Source organism: Suricata suricatta, chromosome 8 (genome assembly GCF_006229205.1).
Source record: "Suricata suricatta isolate VVHF042 chromosome 8, meerkat_22Aug2017_6uvM2_HiC, whole genome shotgun sequence".
Lineage (NCBI taxonomy): Eukaryota > Metazoa > Chordata > Mammalia > Carnivora > Herpestidae > Suricata > Suricata suricatta.
In genome coordinates, this window is record NC_043707.1 from 20,037,745 (window position 1) to 20,055,800 (window position 18,056).

Here is an 18,056-nt window from a genome sequence, read left to right on the forward strand (position 1 = left end):
TTTTTTTTTTCCTCTTCTTTTTTTGGTGGTGGGGGTGGTTATGTTTAAATGAAGTTGCTTTTACAACACCAAAGACTTAATCATCCATTTCCTACATAAAAGGTAGCTACTTTTTCTCATGGACCTCAAGTATATTGTAGTATAGAGGTGGAATTTAAGGAAAGGTTTTAATCTTCCTTTTAAATGGACGCAAACTGGTTTTCCCCACTTGTAAGTTTTCAGCAGGAGACAGCGTCTCCCTCAAATTCAGTTACTGTCTTTTGTTTACCTTGTATTTAGTTTTACAGCTGATCAACCATTTTGTTTAAGAAACAGAACAGCATCTAGAACTGTGTTGGGCACAGTTCCCAAGGCTGCACAAGTTTGGACTCACGTTCTTCTCCCAAGGACCCTCTGCTGTGGGCGGGGTTAGGATTGTCTCCATTTCACAGACGGGACTTCGGGGCCCAGGAAGCTTCCCTGAGGTCACACCGCCTATAAATGGAGGTGCTGGGGTTTGAACAGAGGCAGGCCAGCCCTGAGTCTGTGTCTTACCCACCACGGCACACAGAGTGTCTCCATACCAGTTACCTGTTGATGGCAGGGATTTATTTTCTTTTGGGACATGTTTATTGGAGCCAAAAATGGAAGGCAAGGTAAAGTTCATTAGCAAGTAGATAATAGCGCCGGTGCAAACCTTTACGGCAGTAAGTGGCAGGAGTTCTGGAACATTCTAATGTGGCTTCATGGATGCAAAGATAGAGCAAGGGGACCGTTAAGACTGAGTTTAGAGGGTCAGGAGGGGGAAAGGTGTTCAAAGAGAAGACTCAGCACAAAAGTTGGCCTCTTGCAAAGGCAGAGAGGCATGATGGGGCCTCAGGTGCTAAGCGGGTGGTGAGTGATCCACAGAGGCTGGGTAATCGCAAGAACCCCGCACCCTTGTTTCATACTTTACAGTCCGCAGAGCACTGTCACATCTGTTTTCCACTGACCCTAACTGCCAGGTGCAGTGGGCACAATTGTCCCCATTTTAGAGATAATAACCGAGGTCAGAGAGAAGAAACAGCTGTTATTATTTGCTCCAAGATACTCTGGCTTCGAATTCTGGGCCCTTTGCTCTATTCCACTAGATCAGGTATCTTTGGTGGCCAGTAACAGAAACATAATCCAACATGGTTGAGCAAAATAGGGTGTTTTTTTTCTCTAGCTTCTATAAATGAAAAGTCCAGAGGTGAACATCAGGTATGGCTGGATCCAGGTCCTAAACAATGCCATGGGGACTCTGGATTTGTATGTTGCAGGTTTTGAGAAGGTGTCAGGCAGGGTCCCCTCAAGAGGGGACAGAGAGGACTACCAGTTTCAAGTAGGCGGCCAGAAAAGTACCTCTTTGAACGAGAGTTCTCGGAAACATCCCCAGACTGTCTTTATTTGCCTTGCTTGGGTTGGTTTCCATCCCTGACCCATTCAAAGCGGCCAAGCAGGTGGGGTGCTGTCTTGGCCAGGTCTGGCTCAGGTGCCCATCTGTGGAGAGGGACATGCCAGTGGGGCGCAGTATGAACCCCACTTCCTGTGAGGAGAGGCGTGTGATAACAGGGCTCCTACAGGACTTGGGCCAGGCAAGATTGGGGGGCCTTGAAGCAGATTTAAACGTTTTTTTGTTCCAACCTGATTTATTTTGTTCTATTTTCTTTTATTCTATTTTCTTTTCATTTTAGCTTTAGTTAGTTAACACACACTGCAGAATTCGATGAGTCTTCTCTTACATACAACACCCAGTGCTCATTGACCAACCCTATTTTATTTTAATAGCTATTTATTTATTTTAAGGTGGGTTAGGAAAAAATACACAGCTATGGAAATTACTGCTTAGGATGAGTCTGGAGTTAAATAATTCTGAAGTTTTTATTTGTTACTTATTTATGAGAGCCAGAGAGAGATCAAAGAAGGGAGGGGGAGAGAGAGAGAGAGAGAGAGAGAGAGAGAGAGAGAGAGAGAATCCCAAGCAGGCTCCACATTGCCAGTGCAGCCGGTGCAGAGCCCGATGTGGGGCTCAAACCCTGAACCATGAGATCATGACCTGAGCTGATATCGAGAGTCGGATGCTGAACTGACTGAGCCGCCCAGGCGCCCTGCTGGAGTTAGATTTTTTAAGTGACGCATTCATAGAAAACATTAAATAATAGTACACATGATGTACAAATATGGCTTGCATTTTGAAAGTGAAAAATTCAGGGACCTCTTGGCTAGAGCGTTCGGGGTCCCCCGATTTCTAATGCTCTAAATTCTAGATCAGTCACAGCTGTGTGTTGAGCGGTTATATGTCAGGGGCCATGTCCAGGGCTTTCTGCGAAACGCTTTTTTTGATTTCTCAGAAGAATCCGGGAAGCAGGCTTTACCGACTCTCTAGGGCTCAGAGAGGGGAAGTGACCAGCCTGGAACCACACAGCTGGTGATCCGCCTACTTGGTGACTTGTTCTGGGACTCAGGGGGAGCTCTTAGTGGGCCCAGAGCAGGGTCTGGGGAAACCCAGGATGGCGGTGGGGGTGCAGGGTCAGGGATGGCGTCTGGAAGAAGCCACACATAAGCTTGGTTCCCGCCGGCTCATCCCTCTAGGCTCCCGTTCCAGCTACAGTCCTGACCCCGGGGGGCCAGTCTGGGTGGGGCTCCTGGGCCAGAGCAGGTGAGCCCCCTGGCCTCTGGCTGGCACCTCCGTACGCACAGAGCTGGCAGGCAGTGGGCAAAGTGCCCCGAGAGCCTGGCACTGCCAGCCTGGTGGGCGGGCGGCCCCCTGCCCAAGGCATCCGTGTCTGCTTCTCCTGGGCAGGCCCATGTGGGTCTCCATCTCCTGCAGGTCAGGGAGTCGGGAGTCACCTCTGCGCGGGGGTCCAGCCTCCGTTCCCCGCAGGCTTTCTAGTGCACTCACCAGCCTGGGCTCTGGGCCCCAGGCAGAAGCCCTGTTTTCGGGCTAACCTCATCTCTGGGATCCAGGAGGGGCTCCTCTGCGGGCCAACCTTGGGTCTGTTATTCACTAAGGAGCCAGTCTCTCCTGCTAACTCACGTCCACGCAGGTGTTTCATGGGAAAAAAATAACTCACCATCCCTGCTTATCAAATGCCACTTTCCAAACCAGTTTAGCTCCCTGCCTCCCTGCTTCTTTCTCTCTCTGATGGATAAATGCCCATATTGGGGCGCCTGGGTGGCTCAGTCACTTAAGCGTCCGACTTCGGCTCAGGTCACGATCTCACTGTCTGTGGGTTCGAGCCCCGCGTCTGGCTTTGTGCTGACAGCTAGCTCAGAGCCTGGAGACTGTCTTTGGATTCTGGGCCTCTCTCTCTGATCCTCCCCTGCTTGCGCTGTCTCTCTCTGTCTCTCAAAATAAAAAAAGTAAATAAAAATTTTAAAATGTGCATGTTTAATCTCCTGCACAGAATTTCCAGGGACAGAAAGGCAGCAAGCTCCTCCCTCTTGAACCCCACCTCTTGCTGGGGACCATGTGAGGGAACAGGATGGTGGGAGGGGGGCTCGAGGGGTTAATCAGCCACTTTGGAGGGACAGGAATCCTTGGGAGTGTCCATGGGCTCCTCAAACTCTTGCTTTTCCGAGAATCTCAGAGACAGGTCTTCCAAGGGAGGGAAGGAACCAGAGGGGTCCCTCGGTCCCCAGGCCTCAGACCGCCCTCTCACTGTGCGTCTCTTCCAGGATCCCGGGAGTCAGCATGCTGCGTGGCTGGGCAGCCCCTCTGTTCCTCCTCATGCTCCGGGGTGGTGAGTAGCAGCCCCCCAAGGTCTGTGGGGGTGGGGGAGGGGTGGGCTGGCCGTGGCATCCGGGGAATGGCTACAAGCCACGGGGTGGGTCACCCTACTCAACCTGACCCCGTCCGACCCCAGAGCTCTGTCTGCCGGAAGTGGTTCGTGGGAGCCCCATGTGGCCCAGGCCACCGGCTGGGGTCTCACTGAGGGGATGAGAGACTTGATCCTTCCTTTCCGCAGCTCTCAATCCTTAGAGTAAGGAAGCCCTGCCTTTGGGCTAACCTCAGTTTCCCTTCATGGAATGACTCTCCTGAGAGATGGTTTGCAGCAATCACAGGATTCTCAGCAGGGATGGATGGTCCCTAGGGCCGGGGGTTGGGGCCGGGGGAGACCAGAGTAGCCTGAGGGAGAGAAGTCAGAGACCCGGGCTGGGAGAGGGCAGGAGTGTGGCTTGGGGACACAACAGGGCTGAGAGATCCAGGAAGTCTTCCCAGAGGAGGCGGACGCAGCCTCCAGGCTCACATGGGGGCTGGACTGGAAGCAGGGGTCCCTCAGCTGCTGCTCTGCTGACTCTGAATTCCTCTCTGGTTTTTACCGAAAGATCCAGAGCTTCAAATAGCTTCTGCAGGAAACAGCTGTCTGGCTCTTTTATTTTCCTTTTCTGAGTGGCCAGCACTGCATGCTAGGTCACCCGCCAGGGCGCCCGGCCCCGTAGGTGCAAATAACCGTCCCCTGTGGCGTCCCCGGCGCCAGCACCCCTCACTGCCCTGTGCGGTCCATGCGGGACTTCTGGTTTTCACTCGAGGACACCAAGGCTCAGAGAGGTTAACCCACAGCTCTCAGCCACACAGCCCAGCAGTGGCACAGCTGGAATCCTAAGTTGGCCTCATCCCCGTGGGCTTAGCCTCTCTGCTTTGCTGCTTTACTTGAATCAGCGCCCCATGCAGGCAGCGTGGTCTGCACCGGCGTGGTGTCACCTACATACCCCCATGCCCTCCACAGGGGCCAGCGTCCCCAGCTCACAAACAGGGACTTGGTGCAGTCACAAGTCGCAGTCCGCTTTTCCAGCCTCTCACGGCCTCCTGCGTCTTTGATAACCCCAGGCTAGGGGTGGCCCTGGGGCTGGGCTGCCAGCCAGGTGACTGGGTCCCCGATGCCACGTCCACAGCGGTTTAGTGGCTGCTGTCCCCTCCCTGATGTTTCATGCCAAGTTTGGGACACCCTATGTCCCTTGGTGACCTCAAGCCTAGCCAGGAATGGCAGCTCCTCTCCAAGTTCCGGAACCCTTACGGAGAATAACCAGGACATAAACTGGGAGAAAATGTGGCCAACACTGTGACTTCTGCAGCCCCGAGGTTTAGGCACAGCCAAGGTCAAGAGAAAAGAGGTTTTCTCCACCAAGTATCTGCGCTGGCCTGTGGGCACCCACCGGCAGGTCCTGGGCTCCCCCTCCTCCCCCTCCACCCCAGGGAGAGAGTGAGTGCCGTGATCGATTAGTGATGTCTGCCGTGTCTGCAGAGGTCAGAAGGTAGCTCAGATGAGACTCCTTTGGTGGAAGGGAGAGTGATGTTGTGATCAACTAGTAATGTCTGCTGTGTCTGCAGATGTCAGAAAGTAGTGCAGATGAGATTTTCCTTTTCTGGGTGAGCATCTCCTCCACCCAGATCCAGACCCAGAGTGACGGGAGGTGTGGTGTAGGCTCAGAGCCTCCAGAGTCTCATCTATAAAATGGCCGTGGTGTCAGGAAGGATTTCCTGGCAACAGTCTCCTTGGCCCTACATTGCTTCTGACATAAAGCGAGGCCCAGGAAGGGAAGGTGCCGCCACCCCCCTGGGTCTTCAGTAGTGAAGGAAAAATAAGAAAAAAGCCACTAAGAATGAATCCACTTAAAAAGGGGAACACATTTCTGGTAAATAGTTGAGGGGTTGGGGGTGGAGGAAATCGTACTGTCGGCACTTGAACTTACGAAAGAAAGCTGAGCTGAGACTTATTAAATGTTGTCAGTCACGTAGGTGAATTTAGGCTACAATTGCACTTACGCTTTTCAAATCAAGGGGAGCAATTTGCATTGGGTGTTGGGGAGCATAGAATCTCCCAACAAAATGGTCTGTGTCCCTTGGCGGTGGTGGGGGTTTGGCCAGAGGGAGAATACATTTTGGCAAAAGTATTTGAAGTCTTCTACTTCTTGTTTTTTGTTTTTAATTTTTTAGATTTTTAATTGTTTTCGTTTTTAATTTTTTAAATATAATTTATTGCTTAAAAACATTTTTTAAAACATTTATTCATTTTTGAGAGAGAGAGAGAGACAGGGCATGAGCAGGGGAGGGGCAGAGAGAGGGAAACACAGAATACAAGCAGGCTCCAGGCTCTGAGCTGTCAGCACAGAGCCAGACGTGGGGCTTGAACTTAGGGACCACGAGATCATGACCTGAGCCAAAGTCGGCACCCCCCAGGTGCCCCTGAAGGCTTCTTGGTTTGGGGATGTTTTCTTACTCCTTCAACGCCCCTCTGGCCCCATGGGGGTCCCCGGCCTGTTCTGTAGCAGCCACTGTGAAGCAAAGGGCTCTTCCTTGTTCGGGGGGCATTTTCCAGCTGTGTTCCCAGTGACCTCCCACGTCTACGACCTCTCGCAGAACCTGCAGATTCATCCCTGTGTCTGGGAAGTTCAGGACACACCCCGAGAGGGAGACTGGCCAGGAGGGACACAGAGCTGATGGCTGGACATGGGGTTCAGAGAGAAGAGGGCCGAAGAGGGGGGCCCACTTAGGTTGTTACATTTCACACCCAGAGTGTCCGTCTCCACAGCCAGCCTTGCACCTCGGGGGTCACATGAGGAATTCCTAGGTGGCTGGGACCCCCTTCCCCAAGCCCACATCTTAGTGGCCTGGGTTGCCATGTTTGTCCTAACGCTGGGGCCTCCAGCCCTTGAGGGGGTGAAGGAGGGAGGCTCCACTCGCCCTCCGGCCAGCCCCTCACCACGATCTCTCTCTCCCTAACCTTCCAGCTTGGGGTTGCCTAGACCTCGTCTGCTACACCGATTACTTCAAGACAGTCACCTGCACCTTGGGGACATGGACCCTCCCCCTGGGCACACTCACCCTCACCTGGTAAGTGGCCGGGGCCCGCCCGCCCTGGGGGTGCTGCTCAGGACATCTGGGGGGCTGCGGTGCAGCGGAACCGCGGGAGGCCACAGGCCAAGCTGGACCCACGATGGGCCGGGCACGTGGTTTAACAATTAAATAACAGCCGCCGCTTCCCGAGGGTCACGTCAGCAGTGTCGCCGGCAGCATGTGGTTTTGCCCCAAGAGAGTCTGTGAGCTGAGGATCTCGGCCCGTCTCCCGGATGGCCGCACCGGGCTCGCGGGCCTCAGAGCATGCGCCTGAGGGGGAAACAGGGCAGTTCTGTCCAAAGGCCAGACTCTCCAGCCCACACAAGCCCAACGGTAATTTTGAGACCCACGGATGACCAGACTCCTACATGATTTTTTTTTTTTGAGCACTTAGTGCCTCCCAGGCACCCTGCTGTGTGCTTCATGGGAACGATCACTTCCAATCCTCACTATGATTACTCCGTTCTACACATGACAACACTGTGGTTCAGAGAGGTCATGCAACTTGCCCAGGGTCACACAGCCAGCGAACGGTGGAGCTGGGCTTGAGACACAGGCAGCTACCGCGGGCCCCTACCAGTCCGAATTATTGAAGAAAACCTTATTCATGACCCCCGTTTAAGAATGTCGGGACCAGGACTGTAGGTGCAGGGGCTGCTCCCTGGGGTTTTGCAGGGGTGGGGCAGAGATTGGGCTCAACCCCAAATGCAAGGACAAGTGGGGATTTAGAGCCAAAGAGCAGGGGCAGGGGTCAGTGGGTGGAAAATTACCAAGAGAAGTCGTCAAGGGCAAGGGGTTAAATGATGTAACAGTGTTCTTGCTGAAGGCAGCCCTGGCTGGTCAGATGTCACCCCGTAGGGAAAAGGTGGAGGGGGGATGGTGGGGGGTGAGGAGCCTTGGCAGACGTCCAGGGCAGGAGTGGGGCTGGATTCTGGCTCACCTGACTTTGCAGGGGTCTTGTGGTAATAAATACGGAGACAACAGGGAAGCCCAGCGCTTGGGTCCTAGTGGCGGACACAGCTCAGAGGGCAGAGCTTGCTCCGGGAGAGGGTCTCTGTCCATCCTTTGCTCCGGATCTAGAATCCCTGGCTTTCCGCTGTCATCACGGATTCAATTATTCATGGGTTCATGCATTCGTTCAGAGCACATTACTGAGCTCCTGTTAGGCCCCGGGGGCCCAGCAGAGCCCACAACCAGTGAGGTCCCCAAAGTTTTGCAGTGGGGGGTGTCTGGGGAGACAGATGGCAATCACACAAACAGCCCTCGGGCTGCTGCACAGAGCGGGTGATGTGGGGACAGGTGGTCAGGACAGGCTGCTCTGGATGAGGAAGCAGCTGGCGAGCTGGGGAGAGAGCATTCTAGGAAGAGGCCCGGAGGGAAGGACGGCTGGTGGTTGGAGGAAGAGTGAGGAAGTCAGTGTGTCCGGACGAAAGTGAGTCCGCGTGAGGGAGAATGACGGGCAAAGAAAGTGAGATATAGGCAAAGGCCAGATTTCACCATATGGGTGGTGAGAAGTCACTGAAGGGTCTTAGCCCTGGGGGTGATGGGGGTTCTTAAAGTTCCCCCATGTTCTCGGGCAAGAAGAGTCTTGCATTGATTGAGCAGAAAGTTCTATACTAAGAAATTTTAGCCAAGAACAGAGTTCACATCCATAGTGGCCCTGAAGGGTGGTCATGTTCAGAGCCCGAAGGTGTAGGTAGGGAAATAAATATCTGGTGGGCTTCTATACACACCTCAAAACCCATCATTTATTGCCCAGTGGGAGTTAAAAGGCTAGAGCAGCCCCCCTCCCAGCCCCATACTCCACAGCCTTTCTGGAATTTCACTCAGAGCAGGGGGGTGAGGTTCATCTGGTCCTTCTCTCAGTGATCCAGTGGGTGGAATTGACAAGGACAGATTTAGGCCCAGTCTTGGCAAGTTGAGAGTTCCTGCCCTGTGTGAGGTGGTGAGTTCCTGGTTCCTTGGAGGCATGCAAGCCAAGCCTGGACACAACCCATCAGGGATGCTGCCGGGGAGGAATACCTTCCCTGGGGAAGTGTTGGTGGACCAGGTGACCCCCAGCCTTACCTCCAATCCCTCCCAGCCCCAAGATCCTGGGCCTCCACCCTGGCCCTATGCCCTGGCTTCCAGCCATGACTGGCTGCTCTGTCCTTGAAGGCAAGACCTATACGGAGAACTCGTGGACGAGGTCACCTCCTGCAGCCTCCGCTGGTCCACGCACAACGCCACGCACACAGAGTACACGTGTCACATGGACGTGTTCCACTTCATGGCCGATGACATTTTCAGTGTCAACATGACCGATCCATCTGGCAATTACTCCCAGGAGTGTGGCAGCTTTGTCCTGGCCAAGAGCAGTGAGTATCCCTTGGGCCCAGAGCCCAGTGGAGCCCAGGTTGGGGCAGGGCCCCCTGCCCCTGGGGCTGGCTCTCCCCCCTCATCCAAGCTGACCTATGTTCTATGTCCTGTGTTCTTACTGTCCTCAGAGTTTGTCTGCAGACGCACGACCAGGGTGTGTTGGTTGATGGCTAGGTTTGGGCCTTAACCAAAGACAGAAAGCAGAGGCATGAAACGGGGCTGGACGGGGGCCCCGGACCGGCTCGTAGGTGACCTTGGACTCGTTCACTCTTTGTAGAATGAGGGCCCTGTCTGGGACTCTGCCCCCACCATGAGGCAAGTGGGGAAGACCGTGTCACAAGAGAAAACCTTCCCGGAGAACTCCTGAGTGTATTAGTCCCAGAATTTTCGTCCACACTGGAGGACAGGAGGGGGCCCAGATGGCTGGTGGGAGCAGTCATTTCGATGGGTCCAGACCTGGGGGGAAGGGGGGAAAGGCATAGGAAGCAGCTGTGTGTGTGTGTCTGCCCAAAGTGGAGTGTCCAGGGAACCAGTGAGAGCCCGGTGCCCAGAGTCACGCAGACAGGCCGCCACAAGGGGCATGGTGTGGGGGCTCGTGTCCCCAGATTCCCAGCGGTGAGGCAAGAAGACAGGAGGCCACCCGCCATTCACACTCTGGGGGGCCAGGTTTGCACCACTTTGCACACAGAGAATGTGAGCAAAGCCGTATCCAGACACACCCAGACTTGTATACACACACACACTCATAAGCACACCCTCACATGCACAGATGTCCTACCAACTCCTGGACGAGACAGCACAGACAGAGATGGTCACCTTCCATCTCAGACGCGTGCACATGCGTGCACACGTGTGTTCACACACGCACATACGTGCATGCGCGTGCTCATTCGGCCCTTTGGAGCTCAGCGTGGCCAGCCCACGGAGCAGGGCCCACCTCCTGCCTCTGAGCGGGGCCGGGAGAGCAGAGTGCAGGGTGGAGACGGAGCTGCTTTGCGCTCCAAGTTACCTCTGTCCTTGCCCCGGCCTCCCTGCCTGCAGGTGTGAGCCCCGCCTGAGCCCCATCTGGTGGGTGGCAGGGTCCCCGCCCCTTCCTCCTCCGGACACTACCTCCCTGGGCCGAGCAACCCTCTTCCTCGACTCCGGGTTCCACAAACTTCTGAGCTCCTCCCTGACTTGGTCCACACCACCCCAGCGGGGCCACCCTGGGCAGCTGAGACCCAAGCCTGCGCCCAGCCAGGAAGCCATAGAGGGCTCAAGAATGGGTCTGTCCAAAGGGGCTTTCACCCAAACAGCAAAGTCCTTAGAGCCTCCGGGAATGTGTGCCTTCACCCACCCGATGTCGAGGGTAGGCAGCTTTATGCTCACTTTCTGCAACCCCTGGAAGTTTCATTTGTTGATGTACAAACATTTCTTGAGGGCGCATCCTTCCTGGGGGTGGTGGGCATGACATTGTCCCAGGAGAGAGAACCCTCTGCCCAGTGCACTTAGATCCCGGATCTAAGTGGATGGTGAGCAGATCACCGCAGGGAAGTGTAGAGGATGTCAGATGCTGGCACATAAAGGGGAAGAAGAAGAAGACAGGGCGGGGGCGGGAGCCTGCCGATTTCTGTCTTACACTTGTCACTCGGTTCCCCCGGAAGGGACCTCCTTCTGCTGCTTAGTTTGGTCCCTGAGAACTTTCATGCCATGAAAGAGGAGGGCTGGTGCCCTCTTATGAGAGAGGAAATGAAGGCTCAAGTTCAGGCAACAAGTTTGGGATGGAGCAGAACAGGATGTCTGGCTTTGATCTTCGCCTGCGGGGGAGGGACATCCGGGTGTGGGGGTGGGGTGACTCAGGCGCCTGCTCCTATACCGGTCCAGAAGTCTGGGGGAGCAGTCACACCAAACTCATGGCCACTGGGGAGGATCAAAGTGCTGTGTAGACAGCCCCGTTGGAAGGGATGGCTTTTGTCCTCAGCATTAATTAATATTAATGATGGCTCATTAGCATTAATTAATACTAATGAAGGCTCTTTAGCATTGATGCTAATCAAGAATCTTTCGGCTTCTCCGGGAAGCTGGAATGGAGAGAAAATGACGTCAGAAATGGGGCACGGGTGTCCCTGGCTAACACGTTGCTTAGCAGGGTTTTGGATTAGTGGCTCCTTCAGTGTTTGTGAGAGCCTCCTGCATCTGGGATTCCCCCTTTTACACTGCGAGAGCCCTTTACGTGGCCTCAGTCCCCAGACGGGCTTCGCCCACTTGTTACCCTCCTGCCCCTGTGGCTGCTACCCCAGGCTAATCTAAACCTCCCATTTCCCGGATGAACAAACTGAGGCCCAGAGACAGGGACTGCTTCCCCAGAGTCACTTGGGTTCGGGGCGGAGGGGAAGGTGTGGGGACACGGATCCCGACCTCGGCATCACCCAGCCAGCTCGGGGACCTTCTTCCCCCACCACATCGTCCTCAGCTGCTGCCCAGTCTCACCCCTTCTTATCTTTCTGGCTTTTTCCTCTCAGTCAAGCCGTCCCCCCCTTTCAACGTGACCGTGACCTTCTCGGAACATTATAACGTCTCCTGGGACTCCAGTCACGACTCCTACCCGCTGAAGGGCAAGCTGCAACATGAACTGCGGTACCGGAAGCAGGGAGACCCCTGGGCTCTGGTGAGGCTCATGGAGAATGGGGGGACGGAGGGGAAGGGAGGGGAGGGCAGAGCAGCCCGGTTGCCGGTGGTGGGGAGGGGGCTCCTAGAGGCAGTGGGCCAGAGAGGAAGGGGCTGACATTTCCTCAGTCTCCACCTTGAGCCTAGTCCCAGGAAAGGAAGTTTCAGAAATGGACGCCACCTGGAACCTTCCCTCGTGGCTTAGAATGGCCACAGTTGAAAAGCTCCAGAAGTTTCAATAACCAAGAAAGTCCAGTGCTAGAGGGACCACTGGCTCCAAGCTGAAGGCTTCTGGAGGCCACCTTGGTCAGAGTTCAGAGTGTTGCAAAGTCCCCCTCTCTTCAGAACAGTCATGGTCGAAGACTTCTAGAATCATCCGTCCTTCAGGGGGCTCCAGTCAAAGTGCTCCAGACATGTGGCTGTCTGGGGTGTCCCAGTGGAAGGCGTCCAGAATCCCCCGAGTGCCCGCTGTCCGGAAAGCTGCTGGCTTAGGATTCCCAGGAGGGGCGTACCCTGCGGCGGGGGCCCCTGCCAGGAGAGCCGGGTCACAGAGGAACCGAGCAAGGCGGGCATGAAATGCGAGGTGTAGGCAGTGCCCCTGCAGTGGGCGGGACTCAAACCAAGTCCGGTCCTTGTCGGGCCCCGGGGACTCTGCAGGAGGGACTTGGCCCCTTTTGTGGCAGCTAGTAGAGGGTGCTTGTGCTGTAGAAGTAGGGGGCTGGCCTGGGCTGACCCGGCGCATCCTCTCCCTGCGCCGGCAGAGTCCACAGAGAAAGCGGATCTCGGTGGACTCCAGAAGCGTCTCTCTCCTTCCCTTGGAGTTCCGCCTCAACACGGACTATGAGTTCCAGGTGCGCTCAGGGCCGCAGCCCGGTTCTTCCTTCCAGGGGACGTGGAGCGAGTGGAGTGACCCAGTCACCTTTCGCACCCCGCCAGAAGGTAGGTATGACTCCTGGGAGGCACTGGGGGCTCCTAAGAACTCCGCGCAGTGGGCATTACTGTCCCCTTTTTGCAGATGAGACCACGGAGGCTCAGAGAGGTGAAGGCCCTTGTCTGGGGCAGGGGTGGGGGCCGGCACCCAGCCCATCACCCTTCAAGGCACCGGCAGCCTCCCAACGCCCCCCACAGACCCCCAGACCCGTGGACACACCCCCTGTGCCCTCCAGTAGAGGTTGGCTCCGTTTTACCCAGTGTCTGCTTCCTTCCTAGAGCTAAAGGGAGGCGGCCACATTCACCTGCTGTATATCTTCCCCGTCATCATAGTCATAGTCTTCTTAGGCCTGAAGATTGACCTGCCTTGGAGGTGAGGCCAGGGACTCAGGGAGGGAAGGAGGGGTTCAGCCTGGCCCCCCGGCTTTCTAGGACTGCCCAGGGCTCCGGGACACAGCCTGTCATTGCGACAGTGATGATGACAATGACGGTGATAAGCGGCTCCCGTTTATCGGGCACCATGCACCGTGCAGCCGGGAGTGCCCCCTCCCCCTGCACAGCAACCCTCTGAGCTGGGTCCTTGGCGATGACCCTCACTGGACAAGTGGAGAAATCAAGGACGCCCAGAACTGGCCAAGAACTTGGCCAAGGCCGCACAGCTCGGAAATAGAGGAGGTGGAGTTTGAGCCTGTTGCTCATGACAGGGACGGAGGCTATGATCTTGTCTGGTGAATTTGAAGCTTTGAGTCGGGTGGGGGGAGGGGGCACGTGGGGCTGCAGGTGGGGGTGATACCCCCTCCCGTCCCTTCTGCTCCAACCACAGCTTTTGCTTTCTTTCATCGTTGATATGCTGAGTTTCTGCGGAAGGTTGCCACGGGTTAACACTAAAACCTAGACGCCCTTGACCTTCACGAGGGCTGCTGCCAGAGGCAGGAAGTGCAGCCGCGGCGGTGCTGAGCCCTGGACAGGGGATCCGCACACCCGGTTCAGTTTGTTCATCTTCATCCAGAGGCAGGGAGCTGGAGGGGGAGAGCGAGCCACATGAGTAACCGTGGACAGCAGGGAGCACTCTCTTGCTGTGGGGGGGGGCGCTGCGGGGACACCCACGGGGCCTCCGCACACCCCTGTGGCATCCCTGGTGGCAGAGGAGGAAGTCGAGGCTCAGACAGGGCAGCGATTGCCCAGCAGAGAAGAGACAACCAAGCACTTAAGCTCTGGGCCCCTTCACGAGACTTACAGATGTGGAAACTGAGGCCCAGGGGGAGAGGACTGGAAGGCGGGTGCCGGGGCATGTTCCGGGAGGGGCTGAGTCTCCTGCAAGACACAGTTGGGGAGCACTTGAGCCGGGGGCCAGGCTGCCTTCTGGGGGGGGTGCTGGGGACTCACCTCGTCTCTCCCTCCCAGGCTGTGTAAGGAGTGGGTGCAGGTGCCCAGCCCAGAGCAGTTCTTCAAGCCCCTTTACGTGAGCCACAGCGGAGACTTCAAGGTGAGCGCGAGGCCCGGGAAGCCACGCCCCTCCGGAAGCTTACTTGTACCCGCTTGCCAGGTGTGCGGGAAACAATTCCGGCGGCGGCATTTCCCCACCAAGGAGCACGGTCGATTGCGGGTGGGGGGTGAGCAAGGGGGTCCCTCGAGCCGCACCCTGGCCTCCTGGTCTTCCGTCAAGGAGCCCTGGATACAGGGAGTGGGTTCAGGGAGCGTCTGGCCCCACCTGCAAACCACACAGGTCCCCTGCTGAGCCCCAACCACCCATCCCCCGCCGGCACCCACGGGGCTCTGTGCCCATTTACCGCTCCACACCCACCAGCGTAGGAGGGCCCGCCGCAGGGAGGATGTGGTGACTGGTCGGGGGTGGGCACCTGCCACCTCCGTCTGAGCCTGGATGGCAGGAAATGTGGACCAGAGCAGTTGCTGAGGCCCTGCTGGCACTGCCCTGGGCACTCTCTGCCCTCTGCCCCTTCCGTCTGAGGCTCAGGGTGGGGAGACGGCTTGGTGAGGCAGGGGAGAGGCCCGGACTCCCACCCCCACGGGGGAGAGAGGCTTTGCTTCCTCCTCCACCCCTGCCCCGAAGCTCACACAGCACCCCTGTCTGCACACGGCACCGATACCCAGGAGCGGCAGACCCCGGGGAGTGGGTGCTATGGGCAGGTCCATATTGCAGATGAGAAAACTGAGGCACAGAAAGGCCACGCCACCCAGCTGACGAGTAATTTCAAATCAGTCATGGCGGCCTCATCCGGGTCCTAAGATGAGTTTTCTGAGGCAGTGGGTCCCCAAACTGGGAGGTCCTGGTTTCTCAAGGATTTTCACTGCCCCCATTGGATGGGGACTCCTGTGTCATGAGGGGTCCCCTGGCCTGCCAGCGCAGGTGGATGGACTCTCAAAGCTTGGGGGCCGCTGCCTCGGTCCACCATTGCCCCACATCCCTCACCTGCGAAGCACACAGAGGCCTTTCCAAGTGGCTTGTCCCTGGAGTTCCTTTAGTTAATAAACATGCATGTGTGCAAGGCACTGTGTGAGCCTCTAGGGACACAGCTGTGACCAGAAGTGAGGCTTCTGCCCGAAGTGTCCACACTCATGGGGATGCCAACAAGAAAACGCTCATTTTCAAGAACTGTCCTGGAGGAAATGAACCAGGGGACCAGGTCACGGCTCTGTCTCAGGCCCTTCTGCCCCCATGCCCCGCCCCCCTCAGGAATCTTGGCCCTTGAGCACCAAGTTGTTTGAGAGGCTACTGCAGGTGGGGAGACTGAGGCCCGGGGAAGAAAGGAGAGCGGTGAGGGGTGTGTCTGAATGGGGCACACCGTGGCGCTAGCTGTCACTCTCTTTATCTACTAGTGCCTCTGTCTCGTCTCTGTGTCCGTCTGTTCATACACTCCTCGCCCGTGTCCTGTCCTGATTGTGCCCTTTTCTCCTGGACAGAAATGGGTAGGCACACCCTTCACTGCGTCCAGCTTGGAGCTGGTACCCTGGAGCCCAGAGGCGCTCTCATCCCTGGAGACGCATGCCCACTGCCCGCCGCAGAGGGCCAGCAAGGGGCCGCAGCCCACGGAGCTGCCGGAGCCCACGGACCTGGTGGAGGCGGACGGGCTGCTCGGGCCGGGATTCTGGGGCCCAGCCCACTGCATCCCCAGCAGTTTTGGCGGCCTGGCCTACAGCCCGGAGAGGGACCGGCCGTACGGCCTCTTGTCCATCGACACAGTGATTGTGGCGGATACCGAGGGGCCGTGGCCCTGCACCTGTGGAGATGATGGCTATCCAGCCCTGAACTTGGACGCCGGTCTGGAGGCCAGCCCGAGCACCGAGGACCCGCTCTTGGACACGGGGACCACAGTCCTGTCCTGTGGCTGCGTCTCCTCCGGTGGCCACGCCGGGCCAGGAGGCCCTCTGGGCAGCCAGCTCAACAGGCTAAAGCTGCCCCTCCCCGAGGAGGCAGGGTGGACCCCGGGGCCACGCTGGAGCGGCGGGCCGCCCCGAGGGGGGTCTGACAGCGAGGCAGGCTCCCCCCCGGCCGGCCTGGACATGGACACTTTCGACAGCGGCTTTGCGGGCTCTGACTGCGGGAGCCCCGTGGAGTGTGACTTCACCAGCTCCAGGGACGAAGGGCCCCCCAGGAGCTACCTCCGCCAGTGGGTGGTCGTGACCCCCCCACCTGAGGCAGCAGGGCCCCCAGCCAGCTAGTGGGGCCGACTGGCCATCCAGAGCCACTCAGTCCTGAGCCAGAGCTGCGGCCACCTGGGCCGGAGGGCGAAGGGGCCTGCGACCTTCAGTTCTCCTGATGGGGCTCGGAGCCTGCTGCTTACAGTGTGCCTGTGTGACCCAGGCACGCACTGGTGTGGACATGCGACGTGCCCGTGGTGGAGCCATAGGCCCAAGGCCACACGTGTCTGTGCCCATGGGAGGTCCCTGTGTGCACGGACAAGAGAAGGACATATATATGTCTGTGGCTGCGCGCACAGGATGGCAGCCTCCCTCTTGGCCAGACACATGGGGTGGCCCCGGGTCATGTGCCGAGAGGCTGGTCCAGGGCTGCTCACAGCTCTGTGGGGACTCGGCCACGCTGCCTGTGACACCCGCATCCCAGCCTCCAGATCCCGCCTCCAGGAGCCACAAGAAGTCCAGTGTGCCCCTTTTCACTTTTCAGGGGGACGGGGAGGGGATGGAGTGAGCCCGCTGTGGCCCTACGTGTGGGAAAGTTGTGGGGGGATAGGCGCGAACCCGGGTCTGCTCCCCACCTGCGATGCCTCTGGGCTGTGCCGCCTTGGGCCGGCTGCTTCCGCCCTCTGGGCTGGACTTTTCTGTCTGGACAAGGGTGTGGGGGGCATGGCCCACCCTGGGGAGAGATGGGTGAGGGCGCCCCGTGTACGGGATGTGGCAGGCCAGACCCTCAATAAACTTAGCTTCCTTCCTTCCGCAGCCCGGAGTGAGGCTCGTGCTGGAGGTGGGTGGGTGGAGCGGCAGCGGCAGCCTGTGGGCTGTCCCACCGCCCGAGGGCCACGCGGGGTGGTTTCCAGGTTTATCAGCCCGACCCTCAGAAACAGTCCCCAGCTGCCAAGATCTCTGTTTCTGGCTCTAGCTGCCTACTTATTCCCTCAATGCACCCCAAAAATATTCATGGGGCCTAAGTGCGGCCTAGACCCCACGCGGGTTCTGGGTTACACAGGCGACCTCCAGGGGAGGGGCGGGCGGGGGTTGGCAGCGTTGACCAAGCCTTCCGTTCCCCTGGCATCTTATTTACTCATCCCCCAGGGAATGGAGGGAAGTCGAGCTCTGGCTGATGATTTATCAGCGATCCTGTTCGAATGTGAATTAGGAAGCTAAGAAAATACCTCTTAGCCACGTTGGAAGGCACCTTACTGAACATGAGCTGCGAACAGGCGCTCGGGATCAGTCACCTCCTACTTTAACAATAACACAAAATACAGGAACATAGATGGTTTCTCCAGTAAGGGGGCTCCCCTTTAAAGATGGCTCTTTCTTTTTTTTCTTTAATTAAAAAAAGATGTTTATATTTGAGAGAGAGAGAGACAGCCAGTGAACAGGGGAGGGGCAGAGAGAAAGGGAGACATAGAATATGAAGCAGGCCCTAGGTTCTGAGCTGTCAGCACAGAGCCCGACGCGGGGCTCAAACCCACGAACCGGAAGATCATGACCTGAGCTGAAGTCGGACGCTTAACCGACTGAGCCACCCAGGATCTCCCTAGAGATGGCTTTTTCAAGATTGCCAAGCAGGGTTAAGGAGGCAGAGAGTGGGGTTCATCCGGCCTGCTCTCAGAGCCCTGGA

At 57.1% G+C, this 18,056-nt stretch overlaps 1 protein-coding gene across 1 annotated transcript in view; it reads left to right on the forward strand.

Moving 5' to 3' along the window:
* The window catches only part of IL21R (interleukin 21 receptor), a 32,486-nt gene extending 15,298 nt beyond the window's left edge, over positions 1 to 17,188 (forward strand). The window contains exons 2-9 of the mRNA XM_029947231.1: positions 3,679 to 3,743; positions 6,733 to 6,835; positions 8,996 to 9,195; positions 11,698 to 11,843; positions 12,604 to 12,781; positions 13,052 to 13,145; positions 14,177 to 14,258; positions 15,695 to 17,188. Coding sequence (XP_029803091.1) covers positions 3,695 to 3,743; positions 6,733 to 6,835; positions 8,996 to 9,195; positions 11,698 to 11,843; positions 12,604 to 12,781; positions 13,052 to 13,145; positions 14,177 to 14,258; positions 15,695 to 16,453 — 1,611 coding nt within the window. The 5' untranslated portion in view covers positions 3,679 to 3,694 and the 3' untranslated portion in view covers positions 16,454 to 17,188. The remainder of the gene's footprint in view (positions 1 to 3,678; positions 3,744 to 6,732; positions 6,836 to 8,995; positions 9,196 to 11,697; positions 11,844 to 12,603; positions 12,782 to 13,051; positions 13,146 to 14,176; positions 14,259 to 15,694) is intronic.
* Positions 17,189 to 18,056: the final 868 nt, after the last annotated feature.